Source organism: Neovison vison, chromosome 11 (genome assembly GCF_020171115.1).
Source record: "Neovison vison isolate M4711 chromosome 11, ASM_NN_V1, whole genome shotgun sequence".
In the NCBI taxonomy this organism is placed as follows: domain Eukaryota; kingdom Metazoa; phylum Chordata; class Mammalia; order Carnivora; family Mustelidae; genus Neogale; species Neogale vison.
Genome location: NC_058101.1, coordinates 8933414 through 8949316, shown reverse-complemented (window position 1 = coordinate 8949316; position 15903 = coordinate 8933414). Strand labels below are relative to the sequence as shown.

The 15903-nt window shown below is 41.2% G+C and overlaps 1 protein-coding gene across 3 annotated transcripts in view; it reads right to left on the bottom strand.

Annotated features, from left to right (window-relative positions):
- The window catches only part of RASSF6 (Ras association domain family member 6), a 44264-nt gene extending 28522 nt beyond the window's left edge, over positions 1-15742 (bottom strand). For 2 of the 3 annotated variants that reach the window (XM_044224447.1, XM_044224445.1), the window contains exons 1-2: positions 15494-15742; positions 4777-4875 (exon numbers count right to left, since the gene is read on the bottom strand). In XM_044224447.1, the coding sequence (XP_044080382.1) occupies positions 4777-4835 (59 nt within the window). In that variant the 5' untranslated portion in view covers positions 4836-4875; positions 15494-15742. Of the gene's footprint in view, positions 1-4776; positions 4876-8998; positions 9136-15493 lie in introns of those variants that run through there. The other variant, XM_044224446.1, reaches the window with a different exon arrangement.
- Positions 15743-15903: the final 161 nt, after the last annotated feature.

Below are 15903 nucleotides of genomic sequence, written 5' to 3'. Positions count from 1 at the left end.
TCTCTTTGTGTCAAATAAATAAATAAAATCTTAAAAAAAAAAAAAGAAAGAAAGAAAAAGAAGCGATATATATTAAGTGACCTCCTTGTTTCTCTTCCGGGCATCCGCCTTACATTTCGGTCTCTACACAGAGCATAGAAAACATTCCATAGCATCTGCTTTGCCCAACATAATTTCAAGAGATGCTTTTTCCTGTCTCCTGTCTCCTGTCCCCCACCCCCCACCCTGGGTACTTTTCACTTGCTGGCACTCTGAGCTCCCTCTGGCCATAAGGATTTCAGGCAATCTCCCCGTGTCAGGAATGCTCTCCCGCTCACTCTTAAACTTGCACGCTCCTCCTTGTTCAGATCTCAGGGATCGCGCCCTGATTAAGCAAGGTCCCTCTTCTCTAAAGGGTCCCTCTCCTTCTGAACACTTAGCTCACTTTATTATCAGGACTTCAGACCTGTGGTTCTCAAAGTGTGACTCCCAGACCAGTAGCACCTGCAGCAGGTGGGGACTTAGATGTGGGAACGCTCACTCCAGCCCGGACCTACTGCGTCACAGTCTGGGAATGGAGCCCTGCAATCATCTGTGTAGCAAGCCCTTCAGGCGATGCTGGTGAAGAGATCTGAAGCTTCAGGGGGCTCTTGTTCTATTTTTGCTCAAAATTCTATACTCTAGTATGGAATATTATATTATGGAATATTCTAGTACATCTTCTGGTTCATGGTATGTTCTCAGTAATTGTTTAAGGAAGAAAATATAGAAAATTAAAGCCTGGCCTATCTTTTTAAGATTTTATTTATTTATTTGAGAGTGAGAGCGAGAGCAGGAGAAGGGGCAGAGGGAGAGGGAGAGAATCTGGAGCAAACTCTGTGCTGAGTGCAGAGCCTGACCCGAGGCTCAATCTTAGGACCCTGAGATCACAACCTGAGCTGAAATCAAGAGTTAGGCGCTTAATGGACTGAGCCACCCAGGTGCCCCCTGACCTACTTTTAGAGGGGGGAAAAAAATCTTTCACCAGTGTTATACATCCTGAAATTCAAGTAAATTCCATAAGTTAATGTATTTCTCATTTCTGAATTTTGATTTTATCAGATTTTTCTATTGAAATATTTTCAGTGTATATTGGAGGGATGGATAATCTTATTTTGTAGCTGACCAAAGTGATAATAAGTAAATTTCATTGGGAATAACAGTCATATTGGTATGCCTCACTTCTGTCAATGCTGATTAAAACATCTGACATAAAGAAAGCTAAATAAATGAATTTTTTCACATATCTGGGGGGACATTATTGACCATTTTTTGACCTAGTAACTAACATGATACCCAGTTTTCATTATGAAAATTTCAAACCTAATAATGGAAATGTTAAAATACACCTTTAAAAACAATCCTCACACAGAAAAAAAAATTCTCCAATTTAAAGGAGATGGTCTCTGGGCACCTGGGTGGCTCAGTAGGTTAAGCGTCTGCCTTCGGCTCAGGTCATGATCCCAGAGTCCTGGGATCAAGCTCTGCATTGGGTTCCCTGCTCAGCAGGGAGCTGCTTCTCCCTCTCCCTCTCTCTGCTGCTCTTCATACTTGTGTTCTCTATCCCTCTGTCTAATAAATAAATAAAAATTTTTAAAAAATAAATAAAGGAGATGGTCCCAAACACGTCTTGAACTTTTTTCCTGATCTATTTTAATATCCTGACTCCTTAATAAAAATATGTCAGGGAGGGCTCCCTTATCCTTTGTTAAAGACAGTCCAGTGGCCTTCAGGAGAATGGTGTCCTCTTCCTCAGCCTACCTGTAGAGCACGCTGGGGCACGCAGTGTTTGCTCCAGTTCCTCTGATGGAGAGAAGACCCTGGCCATGGAAACTGGGCCAACGTTGCCCTCTGGCTCTACTGGCCAGGTAGGAGCAGCCTCTGGAACACTGGCTCTTTGTGCTGAATTTGTGCTAAGAGGTGCAGGTGGCTGATTCCTTTGTTTCAGCAAAGGTGCCTGGCCAGCATGCTTGGAAAAAGACACTGTTCGGAATAATGCACTTCAAGCCACACTTTATTACATCATGCTAATTAAAGTTATTTACTGAGGATGGGAAGGCACACATGCCTCGTGGGCTGCTCCTGGGAGAGCTGCAGCCTGCGAGGGTCTGTATTAGGTTCCCAAGTAGGAGAAAAAGTTACCATTCTGAGAATGAAATCTGATCTGCATTCTCAAACCGGATTTGAACATTTTTTCAAGTACATGGTTGGCATTTACTCACCTCTAAAGTGTCCTGATTTCAGCCTAGGACCTGAAATGAGCATGCTTTGCAAGCAACCAGATGGAACATTTTTTTTTTTTTTTTAAACTCTGCTCACTTAGAATATTTACCATGTGTTGCACCAGAGCAGTGATGACCCCAGGCAATGAAGCGGCAACTGGAAACTTCATTTGAGCATGATGCTGGCTCTGCCAACACCCTTTATCCAGGGAAATGTCTAAACTTGGAGAATTCTCATTGAGCAGTAAGACATAAATGTTATATTGTTGCTACACTATTAATATCATGACCTCTTATTTTCTTGATCATATGTAGCTCTCATGAAATTTGCTGAAGCCAAAATTTCCATTACACATGTTCTACTTTCCTACTGTTTTCCATTATTTTCATGTGTTTCTGTGTAGGAAAATAAAAATCCCTTCATAAGTTTATAATTTTTGTCTTGTTTGCATAGTACGGAGTGGGAGCTGAATGACTCTCTGTCCAGTGAATCAAAGAATGGATCAGTTTGGTAGATTTGTGACAAGTTGGATATCACAGGTGGTCAGTGGTATTCTTATAATTTGTGGCAACTGTTTTTAAAGATTTCCACAGGCTTTTGTTTATTCCAGGTGGTTAGAAGTTCTCAAACGTTAATCCCTTCCTCCTCTGAGCAGTGGTTCCTAGAATTGAGTATGCATCAGAAATAACCTGATTAACTGTGGAGTGGAGCCCAGGATCTGCATTGTTACCAAATTTTCTGATGGGTGGGGGGCGGCCCATGGACTGCATTTTGAGAAATGCTATCTTCCAGTCTAGTGTTTGTGTAAATGTTGCAATATTTTATTTTACCACCTGGAGCTCCAATTAAAACGTGGATACCAGTGTCTGAAAGGGGGTCTGGGTTACAGAAAGCAAACAATCAGTCCTCTATTTGGTCAATTCAAAATATGACACAAAATAAGGATCACTAGAATCTCAAACCCTCCCCCACCCCAACCAAATGTGGTTTGTCTCTTCCATCAAAATATATGCAGAATCCGGCCTTTCTTTTTAATCTCCACTACTGCCGCCTTGGCTCAAGGCACCATCATCTCGACCCTGAACTATCAGCTCCTTGATAATTTCTCCGCTTCCATCCTTGTGCCCCTTTCCAGCCTCCTCCTAACATCACAGCAGACTGATTCATTCACTCATGTGCTCCGTATCCATCAACGGCATCTCCTGTCATAAGTGGGCAAGCTGGGGTCCCACAATGGCCTGTGAAATCCCGTACGCTCTGGCCCATGATGTCAGGAACTTCAGCTTCTGCTGTCCGTCCTGCTTCGTTTCCCCACACTGGCTTCCTCCACCCTTAGAGGCATGCACCTGCCTCAGGGCTGTGACCCGCTGTCCCCTTTGCTCCCAGCCAGCTACCTGCACAGCCTGCTTTCTCACCTCCTCCAGGCTTTTCTTCTAAGGCTACCTCCCCACTAAGACCTTCCCGGGCCATCCAGTAGGACACCATGAATTCCTGCTGTCCTCCCCTGGCACTCACTATTCCCTTTCTGCTTTATTTTTATTCTTCATACCTTTGGTCTCTAATGATATACATTGTTACTCATTTGTCTTATACAGTCATTGTATCCCCTTTTAGGAGGCTACCCCATGAGGTTGGGAGTTATGTTGGGCTCACTGCGGAACACTCAGGGCCCAGAAGAATCCCCATCCACAGGGGAGCAGTTAGTAAGTTCCTAAGTAATGAAAAGAAGAATCCACTGTCTTCTACCTCCCATAGTCTTCCCCCTCTTGTCTGTCATGTGTGCCCTCCAGGTGTGACTCCAATTCCGTTTTGGACCATAGTTGTTCTCTCTCTTTCTATGGCCCAATCCGGCATCATTTACATCCATTTGCCTTTATTGTTTGTCTGGCTTTGTTCCTCGTCCCTGTGAGATGTGGGTCCGCTTCCGGACCCCTCGGTTTCTTTGTTCGTACTGTGTCATCTTTCTCCTCGTCCACTTCTGCTCCAGCTCAGCCAATTCAGTCCTCAGCTTTACTTCTAGAGGTTTCAAGTCTCTCTCTGTTGTTCCCCAACCCATGTAAGATGCTGTCTGCTGTGTGCAAGGAAACAACTGTGGATGTCCCATATGTTGCGGAACTTAACATCAAGGGGGACACGGTGAAAATGAGGTACGTCCTGAGGAGCAAGGGAGGGAGAGGAGAGGACAGGGAAACCTGTTTGGGGCCCTGGACTAATTCTTTGGTTATGTCATTTATGAGGAGCCTTGGATCTTTTACTTGAGGCTGTTTCTGAAAATTCTGCCAACTATGAAAATAGAAATTTAGCATTTAAGTAAATTAGACCACTACTTAGGAAGCATGAGGTATTCTTCCCTGAGAGGTTATGGGTTAGCAGTCTTTAGGACCATATTTTTTCAAATTCCTATTCAATGTTCCCACCGTTGATTCATATTATTGATCTTTAGGTCATATGTCATGCTTAGAATGACACAGTGCCAGGGCAGAATTCATGAACGACCATGGAACAGCATAACACATAATACAGACATATAATTACCCGGTAATAAATGTCCTCTCATTAACGAAGATCCATGAAGAATACTGGTGAGCCATCATCGTCCTCGTTTCCCCCTTTTTGTGGTCATCTGAGGATACCCTAAGACATTAGAATAATATTAATGGTCTATTCCTGTGATATACTCAGAAAAGAGTTTCTGACTTATATTGAAATGCTTTGTCATGTCCCTTGTGTGTAAAAGTATTTGGGGAAATTTTTAAGCAGTGTTTCATACATGGGCATGAAGGTTGGGTTGGGGAGGGAACCATGTGCCATGGGTCCTATACTCTATATCTGAGCCAGGCTATAGATGTCACCGTATTTAATCCTCAGACTATCCCAGCGAGGTGTGGGCATTCTCACCTGTGTTCCGACACAAGTGGTGGGACAGATCATTCGAAGCAAAGTCTGAATGTCTTTAAGACCTCTCCTTTCTTCTTTTCGCCAACATTATTTTTGCATTTCAGAAAGGTTATACAGATTAAAATCTTTGACTTCCTATCAGTTTGTCTGTTCTAAGATTCTTTCCAAAGACTTTTTCTGTATCTATGGGAATTAATATCGAGGGTAAGTGAGATGCCCTCCAAAATGTTCATTGGTAAGGAACTAAGCTCAGAGTTCATATTTGTAACTACAACTCACTTTGAGTGAGTTTCCAAACAGAAAAATCCATTTTACCTCCCATGATATACGTCCCATTTAAAATTAAAAATTATATTCTTCATATAATATAGGGGAAATAAGTAGTAAAAGAAGAGGAACATATAACTTAATTAAAACAACCTCTAAAGAAAAATGGGCATAGGGGCGCCTGGGTGGCTCAGTGGGTTAAGCCGCTGCCTTCGACTCAGGTCATGATCCCAGAGTCCTGGGATCGAGTCCCGGATCGGGCTCTCTGCTCAGCAGGGAGCCTGCTTCCCTCTCTCTCTCTCTCTCTGCCTGCCTCTGTGCCTACTTGTGATCTCTGTCAGTTAAATAAACAAATAAAATCCTAAAAAAAAAAAAAAAAGAAAACTGGGCATAAAGTGGGCATATGAAAAAATACTAGGTGAACCAGAAATATATAACTTGATATACGGTCTTCCCCTTGGTAATGAATTTGAGAGGCTGAGAACTATACAATGGGAAGATAGTGAGAGAGAAAGGCAGACATAATAGAGTGATATTTCTAAAAAAGTATGATACAAACCACAATGCGGTCGCACGATAAATGCAAATGATTTGCAAATTTGTAAGTGAAACCCTGGATCAAAATTGTGCTGAAAATCACTTTCCAGTTGGTGGCCATATTAACTATGCTTTTGGTAATGAATATACCCAGTATGGCTAAATTTGGCATAACTCCTGTTAGAAATCCTATTTCTGAATTTTTAGTATTTGATTTGGAATACACTCTTAAAGATTTTTTTTCATTTTTCAATTTATCCACAGTTCTGATACTACCAGGTTTTAGTGATACAGAAGTTATCTTTCTGTTCTATCTTTCTATAAATGCACAGATGTGCTTGGGATGTTTGAAAGCGCTGTTTCTTGGTGCGAAGCTTACTTTTTATTGAGAAGTATTAAAAAAAAATAAAAAAGAAACTGCATGAGGAACTTTGCCTGGCTGGAATAATGTTTCTGAAGCCTTGCTGGTTTTATATTTTATAGTAAAATATCCAGAAATTTATGGGAAAAATGGATGTCTTGCTGTTACCATATTTTTAAAGAAAAATTCCAGAGACTTGTGAAAAAAATTCAGTTTTAAACTTCTGCTTCCTTAGCAGCTCAGTATTGTTTTCTTTAAGAAGATATTCAATTCCCAAAGGCTTCTATAACCCCCCCAAAAGACATTTTATAATAATTGAAATGTTTTTGGCAATGTGGGAATACAGGATAGTTAAAGTAGGGAAGAAATCCTAGGGCAATGTTTGGAGATGTTCAGAAAAGAAGAAAATGTACTATGTAACTAGAAAAACTCCAGAATCACTGGCGCAAGGCAAGGAAGGGTTGGCCAGTGTGTAAGTCTGTTTTTGCAGTATTCCTAGGACGGGTTCTCTCTTATATGATTCTGTGCAAGGGAGGACATTTCTTCTACCCCAGACATTCAACCCCAATTGACTGAACCCTGCCCCAGTCCTGCAGACACGATTTTAAGTTTCCAGGCAGCTAAAATCAAGCTCTGACTCGCAAGTGCTGATGAAGTATGACGTAACATCCTTCAAGCCTCCTTCAGGCCCTAGAAACCGTGGTCACACATGAAGAACATCCTCCTCTATGTCTTCATCTAAATAGCATCAGGGTGTGACTAGAGATTTTAAGTATAACATTTTCTAGCCATCCCATTTTGCTGAAATTAAATATTTAATTACTACTACTTCAAGCTTAGAGAATCATAGTGAATATAGCCAGGATAAAAAGTTAGGCTAGAGAGAAAAGTTCAATTTTTTATTTAAAATAAGAGGAGAAGGGACTTCCTCTTCTTACTTCTAAATCAGCTTGGTTTGGTTGGAGTAAGATGTTCAGAAGGCATTTCGTGTCTTCTTTCTCCAGGAAACTAGCAATCCCCCCACCAATTCCCCAAAGGAAGGAAAAAAGAAGAAGAAAGGAAAGCTATTTTCACAAAATCCTTGGTGCATATTCTTCTCATAGCATATTATTTGAAATTATATAATTTATTTGAAAGCTATGAGCACATCTCACCAGGCAGATTGTAATAGTCTCTAAGCTCAGTGCTTGACTAATTTCTCTTCATGCTATTACCATTCTGACCATCACATCATCTTGTTCACAAACCTTCCTGGGATCTCATTCTTAGCAAATAATGTCCAAGTCACCCAACCTGACATTCAGGTTTTCTGCAATTCCACCAACACCTACTTTTCTAACCTGAAAACTGAAACTTTTCTCAAATACCAGGCCTAATAGTTTAAAGGATCTCAAACCACTGACTCTTTCCTTACCGGTCAGTCTTCTCACATGACAGGGCCCTCGTCACCAGAGGCTGAGGTCCAAACTCCTGCTTCTTCCTCCTCTCTGCTCAAGTGGGACCTGAGTAAGTCTCTCCATAGCCTATTATCTTCATTGCTGTGATGCCCATTTCTACTTTGTACTTTCTGTGATGCCCTTTCTACCTCGTACTGTCATTCTAGATGTATACCTTACTTCTGTTTCTACTCATAGCTTCTTGCTCAAAGACTTGTGGTCCTCTAGTTGGGCATATATCCCCCTTTGATAGCTCATCATTGGAAGGGGAAAATCTCATGAAGATTCATGATGAAAGGGACAGAAGCTTAGCCAACCAGGTAGATTAAGCCTGTGTAGGTCATAAGTTACATGGGTCTTTTAGGCTGCCTTAGGACAAAAACATAGCATGTCCCATGAGTCCAGCCAATCCTAGTTACTCATTCATAGGATCTGGTCTGGGATGTTTGGTTCTACAGCCTTGGCTCTTGCTTCTAAAACCTGAATTTTGCCTTTAGACGTTGTCATTCTAATTACCCATGAAAAGGGTCCTTGTTGCCCTCTACTGAGAATCCCCCAGTGGTAACATCATTGTCCAAACCTTCTCCTGGATCCCAATTATTTACCATCTATCCTCTAAATTTGCCCCTCCTTGTACCTCCCCTCCCACACTCCAGTGGCCTATGTCTTGTCAAATTTCATTTGTCAAAATGAACTTGTCAAAAACTTGTCAAAATCATTTTCTCTCCTCATTTTCTCAGCCTCTTAGCAGCATTTGACAAGGTTGATTGCTTCCTGCTCTTGAAACCCTTTCTTCTCTTGAGGCTTTTGAGACAAAGCAGTAACCCCAACAACTTTGCTTTGCTTTTGTTTTGTTTTGTTGTTTTGCTCTTTCTTAGGTCTCAAGATTTTAGTTTCCTCTCTGGAATCCTCTGTACAATCATGGGATGCTGCCTTGTTCTTCCATCCTCAGCCACGTCCTCTTCTGTGTTTGCACTTTCTCCCAGGTAACTGGATCCCTCTCTAACCCAACCACTTGGCTGAGCCACAAAGTAGATCGTGTCACTATCTACTTAGTCTACTTGGATGTAGAGCAGGCATCTCTGTATCAATCAACATGGCCAAGACAGGACCACAGACTTCCTTCTGTCTCCAGAATTCCCTCCTCCACAGTTCTTTCCCATCTACTCAATTAGGCACCATAACTAAGATTCAGTTTTATTTTTTACTCTTTCATTATAACCAGATTCCCATCCCAAGTAAATCCTATGGATTGTACCTCCAATATATATCAGAACCTCAAAAGCTTCTATTTCCAGTGCTGCCACCCTGAGCCAGGCCTTCATCATCTTCCTCCTGGATTTCTGCGTCCGCCTCATGACTCGTTCCCCAGCATCCGCACTGTGACTAGTATTCTACTGTCCACACAGCATCTAGGGTGATGGTTTGAAGGACTGAAACAGATGTCATCATCCCATGATTAAAAGCTTGCTATGGCTTCCAAGAAAGAACTAGAATAAAATATAGCCTCCTTATGATGACCCACAAAATCCTGTCCATCTCTTGCATATTCATTCCCTTATTTTCCCCACTGATTATATTTCATCTATGTTGGACTTTTTGCTGGTTTTCAGTCACTCCCTAAGCTCATTCTCATTTTAGGGATTTATATTTGTTGCTCCTGCTTGGAGCACCCTATCCTGAGCCTTTCTGTTTCCCCACATGCTGATCTCAGGCCAAGTATCTCTCTCTCTCAGAGGCTTTCCCTTAGCAAATCTCAGCCAGCCACTACCCCATGATTTCCACTGAGGTACATAACAGCATCTGGAAGGGTCTTATCCATTCACGTGTCTGTCCTTCCCAAGCACAAAATGAACTTCTTTGGACCAAGGCTTTTTATTTACCTGTGTTCATCCAGCTCTTAGAATTTTGCCTGGAGCCTGGAAGGAATTCAATGAATATTTTCTGATTGGCTGACTAAATGTCAAGCTGCAGATGTGTCTGAAGAATTCATTGTTAGTTTTGAAGTTTTCTTGACTTCATAGTTAGCATGACAGTTTTGCTGAGACTAGAAGTCAGGTGTATCCTGAACTGAAGAATCACCAGTGGAAGGTTCTTAGAATCACAAGTTGCGGTTGACTGTGATGGACTAAAGAGCCACTGAAGGAGCTTCCAGGTTAGCTCCCTGTTTATATTTATAAGAAAATAGTTCAAGTATCATTAAAGATCCCAAACCATTGCTGTGGAATCACATTGGCAAACCTGTGAGCTATGATGAAGCAAATCAGAAGATTTCAGATGTGATAAAGGACTCCAGAAGCTCTTACCTTATTCTCTGAACTTAAGAAGGAAGACGGTTAAATGGAATTTATGGAAGAAAATAAAAACTGGATAAAATTCTTGTTCATGGGCAGTATGTGCTAACTGAATAGGAAATAATATTGACTGTACAAACAGTCCCAATATCTGCAAGGTAAAAATGTAATTTGGTCAAAGTCTCATTTTATTATTAATTGCCAAGGTGAGAAATAGGTCTGTGAATTCATACAGTTTCCCCTCTACCATTAACCTTGATTCCTAGCAATTTAAACCCTGGTAGGATCTTTGTGAATATCCTCTAAATTATAGAAATTTGGTAGATTTAAGGGTCGGAGCTAGTTTCCTCAAAAGGCTTAAGAGAAGGACAACAGAGGTCATGATAAGCAGAGATGAGGATTTATGAAAAAAGGAAAAACGGTAATTCTGGAAGCCTAGAGGTCTTATGTTGGGCATTCACAATTAGCCTGGTAGAACATTATGAACTATGCCTTGAGGAGGAAGGTAGTGGTTACAAATCTATGTACTTAACTGGAAGGGTGAGTCATAGAAGCTCTCTGGTCCTGAGGCCAGAGTTGGTTGACTTAGGCTGTGTATGAAATAAGATTATTATTCAGTAAGTTCCATTATTTATGTCTTCATTTTGTCCAGATAGAATGGAGCTTATGAGATAGGAAATGAGACAGGTCCGCCATCTAGTCCTGGAGAAATAAACAGTCCTGGAAGTACTGGGTAGGTCTAAGCTCAGACGGGCCTCAGTGGTGCAACAGGGAAGGGCAGAGACTAGGAAGGTAGACTTGGTCTGAGGCAGGAGTCTGAGAAGGCAGGATCAGACAGCACCAGACTGAAGCCACACTGAGACATGAGTGTGGCAGAGAGCACCGTGCTTGGCCTCCCCCTGCTTTGTGTCCTGTCTAGACGGGGGCTTGCCAGGACTGGTCAGTTGTCAGGAGACCAGAGGATGAGAGGGGGATCCCAGCCCCGATGAACTTAAATGGGCCAGTCACATAAAGTACCTTCCTGCGCCCTATCATGCATTAAATGGCTACTTGTGTGAGAGAGGAAACATGGTTCTTGTGTCCTCAACAAAGATTTCATGAGCTCCCTCTCTGGGCCTGCTCCTGTGCTAACTCCCCAAGTGCGGCCTCTCTCTGTATCTGCAGCCCCTTAGTCCTGGGGCCGCTGTGGGTGCATGAGGTGTCAAACCAGTCATAATTCTACAACAAACTGAAAGAATACAGGTGCTAATTTTCACAGCGAATGAAATGCAGCTTTTTCATGACTCGCTGCTTTCTCTCTTGGACTGCATTTTATTTTACTGAATTTAATTGCTCCTTTAGAACAGGATTACTGCTTATTTCATTTTTATACCTCCTAGGGTGAGTGTATGTATGCAACTATATAGGCAAAAACATATAGAAAAGAAAGAATGCATTCAATATATAGGGAGGTATATTAAAATAATAACCATCAAATTGTGACCCATGAAATTATGGGTGACAATTATTTTCTTTTTGATTTCATACGTTCTTTCTAAATCATACACAATGAACATATCTTACATAACACACACCATAAAGGTTGCTTAAAAAAATAAAGAATGGAACGTAACACATTGGAATAGCAAATGTGTATTTAAATTATGAAGCAAGATTATATTCAGGTCTGCACACATGGAGTGTTTTTTTTTTTTTTTTTAATATTGTTTTGGCCTGAAGAAGCAATGGAAAGTTATATGCATTCAGCTCCAAAATAAAGATGTTTCTTCTAAGCGCTGACCAGGAAACTTGAAGTTGAGAAGAGCAGATCCATATATAATTATATGACTTCAAGGAAATTAAAAAAAAAAAAACTACCATAATTCCAACCATTATCCAATTCTTAGTAAAACAGGAAAAGAACCCAGAGAAGTGTGGTTTCTGGGAAACATCTGGCTCCACATTTTTCTAAAGAATTTGCCTCATTTGCAAAGATGGGAAAAGCGGGAGGCCGGCATATAAAAACCATCACTTTATTAAGTGATATGTGTTGCAATGAGAAAATGCTTGTTTTGAGATGCAAATGAAAATGTCTTACAGTGCTTGACTTTAAGACAGGACTGAACCGGATATGGCTCAAGCACCCAGACTTCTGCGTGAACATATCATTCCCATCAGTCCCTGTGGAATCCCATGTGAAAGGTCACCCTTGACTCTTCTCGTGTGTGCTGACAGGGCACTAATGCCATGGCTGGACTCTCCCCAGAGCGTCCTCAGGGGACAGGAGCTGTAGCACAAGCACACAGGCCTTCAGCCACCTCAGGACTCAAGGCATCTTGCTGCCGCTCAGTCTGGGAGGGAGCTGTGCAGTCCGCCAAAGGCATCTTCTGGAACTGCTGCTATGGTCTAGCTCAAGGAGTCTCGGCTTCATCTAGAATTTCCAAGAGGAACTTCTCAGCTTGACTTCCCAGGCACTGTGAATCCTTCTTCTCGTTCGTGTGTGGCTGAAGAGGGAGCACTTTCTGCTCTTGAACCTCACTGACTACTAGACTCTGGGGTGATGATAGAGAATGGGTCCTTCAGTCATCTCAGTGACTAGGATGCCACTGTCATCACATTAAAAGGAGACACCTTCACATTCAACTACCGAAAGCAGTAGCATTAGTCCGCTACCTGAAATGAGGTTATGAAGTGATAAAATCACTATATATCTGACAGCTTTGAAAGACATGGATGGATTTCTGCAACAACACCAAACTCTCTCTAACATTAGACTTCAGGACAGAGAGAAAATACTCAGAAGTTCTTTCGCAGAGGTTGTATTTTTCTGATTGACCTACATTTGAAAATCTAAAAAAAAAAAAATCTAAACTTTAAAAAATATTTAATTCCAGGATGGTTAATATATGGTATAATATTAGTTTTGGGTGTACAATGTAGTGATTGAACATTTCCATACAACAGCCAGTGCTTATTCCAGCAAACACACTCCTCAATCCCCAACGCCTAGTTAACCCATCCCCCACCTCCCCTCGAGTAACCATTAGTTTGTTCTCTACAGTTAGGAGTCTCTTTCTTGGTTTGCTTCTTTCTCTCTCCTCCCCACACCCCTACTTTGTTTGGTTTGTTTCATAAATGTCACATATGAGTGAAATCATAGGGTATTTGTCTTTTTTTCACTGACTTATTTTACTTAGCGTAATACTCTCTAGATCCATTCAGGTCATTGTAAATGGCAAGATAAAAATCAAACTTTTATAGGAAGCCCATGTATCTCTAATAATCCTAAATTCCCTATGTTCAATGAATCTGTACAAGTAAATTGACGGTTCACATTAGATTTCTATTTCGATGAAAAGTATAGGATGCTTCTTATTTTAGGAAGTTAAAAGTTAAAACAAGTATCAAATATGAAACTTTGAATTACACATTAAAAACATGTTACATTTGTGTTACACTATTTCTAATATAACTGAGAAAGTTATTTCTTTTAATCATTGCTGATATCTCTCTTTCTGGATGGACCAAAGCATTTAATAGTTTATCGTAAAATTGTGATATGTATTAGAAATAGTAGAGAAATATATGTATGCTAAAAGAGAGTTTAACTATGAAAACAATGTTTTTATGTGGTTAGGTAAATTAATCTCAAGTTAATCTCAAATATGGTTAAGTATAATCTCAGTTGGGGCTACTGTTTATTGTGTAGACATACACCATTAAGAAGTATTACATAACTTGGCTTAAGACGTTCCAACCATATCTATTCAGCATAAAGGAATATTTCCTCTTTGAAAAACAGTTGGTGACTACTGATACTGTAATTTATTCTAAGTAGATTAGATTATTTTATAAATTTTTAGATGTAAACACTAAACAAAATCAAAACCCATAGGACAATAACATAATAAAGTTCAGTCTCATTGGCTTTAGAACTCTATCCCTAATTCTCTAGTCAATTTCCAGTTATCAGTACATCGGAGAATTTCAAATCTGCAGTCCAAAACAAGAATTCATTAAAACAATGATGATATTAAGCTAAGGACAACTGCAAGCTGTTTAAATATATATTAATGAAATGAAAAGATAAAATGTTGTTAGTGAAAATACTTTGCTAGTCGCAACTTTGAAATTTGTCCCCTCATCAAAGTTACCCACTTTAATAAAACTAACAGCAACATTAATGGAAGTGCCCTTTACATAAAGTTTCATAAAGTAAGGTCACTTCCCTATGATTTAAGTTCAGAGGTAAAGACCAACAAAACACCAGTATCGTTCCTGTATGTTTCTTGTCCGCAAATGCAAATGAAAGTCTGTAACACTTGAACATAAACAACACAATATAAAGTCATGGACTACATGGTCTATTTTATCAAAGTGGTTCAAGGGCAAGCTGTCTTATAAAACGAACTGTCATGTGTCTCACAATATGGGGTTGTGTGTAACTCTCTCTTAAAATACAAAATTCTATTTCCTGGTTAGGAATAACAGGTTAATATGAATGTGAATTTTCCAAAGTAAAAGTGAATGAGTAACAAATAATTCCGCATTTGTCACACCACGTACTTGGTTGGAAAAGTGGCAAGAAGTCAGATATTTCACTGCCATTCATAGAGGTAATGTTTTGCCCATTTGGCATCTGCTCACGCCCTAGACCCACTTTCCGAAAACCAGCCTACCCTTTACCTTCACACGGTCTGACCTCCACAGCTAGCTCACCCTCGCTATCTGGCCCTTTTGGCAGACCTGTTTATTTCTTGTTGCGAACTGGAGGTATCACTTTTAGAATGCTTGCTAAGTGTTTAATTCCCATGAAAGCCCCATTGGCATATCTTGTGCTGCCAAGTGAGGCTTGCTTAGGGGAAGCAGCTTGCTAAGGGACACACTAGTAAGTGGCAAAGGCAGGATTTGAACTTAGGACTCTCCTGCTTCAAAACTGGTATCCTTGGGGCGCCTGGGTGGCTCAGTGGGTTAAAGCCTCTGCCTTCGGCTCAGGTCATGATCCCAGGGTCCTGGGATCGAGCCCCACGTCGGGCTCTCTGCTCAGCAGGGACCTGCTTCCTCCTCTCTCTCTGCCTGTCTCTCTGCCTCCTTGTGATCTCTGTCTGTCAAAAAAATAAATAAAATCTTAAAAAAAAAAAAACTGGTATCCTTAACTCATGGACTTTCATTTAATTATTTATAGTCATTCATTGTTTGGTGAAGTCTTAATAAATTATATCAGAAATCCTTTTCAATTTTTAGGGGGCTATGTCTCTGTAGCTCCATGGAAATAAAAGTTTAGGGGAACTCTCGCTTAAAAGTACTTTCAAGTCTGCTGATTCAAGAAAAGGGGGATGTCACGCAGGAGCTAGTATCTTCCAGAGGGTAAGTGCAGCTCCAGATAAAGCAATCATAGAGCTATTTCCCTTGAGGAAAGGGAAAAGGGCTTCAGTGGCCACACCTACCTCCAAGCCCGTCCCTCCTCCCCATATGCTTACCTTGGTCGGGAATAGGTATCCTGAAAACAGTGTCCACATTTCAGGCTGCACACACTTAACTTGACTGCCTGTGAATTCTGTTTTCTAATAACTGGTCCTCAACCTGACCTCAGGGGGTGGATGCAAGGGGTTCTTTCCCCTACCCCCATTTCCCCCCTGGGATTCACACTGTGGCCAGGAGAAGCCTTTGTACCTGAGTTGTTGAGCTGAGTTTGCTCGCGGGAGAGTCTGTTCCCTGCTCAGGCACAGATTCACCAACTCACTGTCAGGGAAGGCAGGGCTCGCTCACCTGTTGCGGAGGTCGGAGCCAAGTGCGGAGGAGGGGCTGCTCTGGCTCTGCGCGCAGCGGCTCAGGCTCTGAGCCCGGCAGCGTCCCTCTGCAGGACCATCAAGCCCACGGAGCTGTTAAT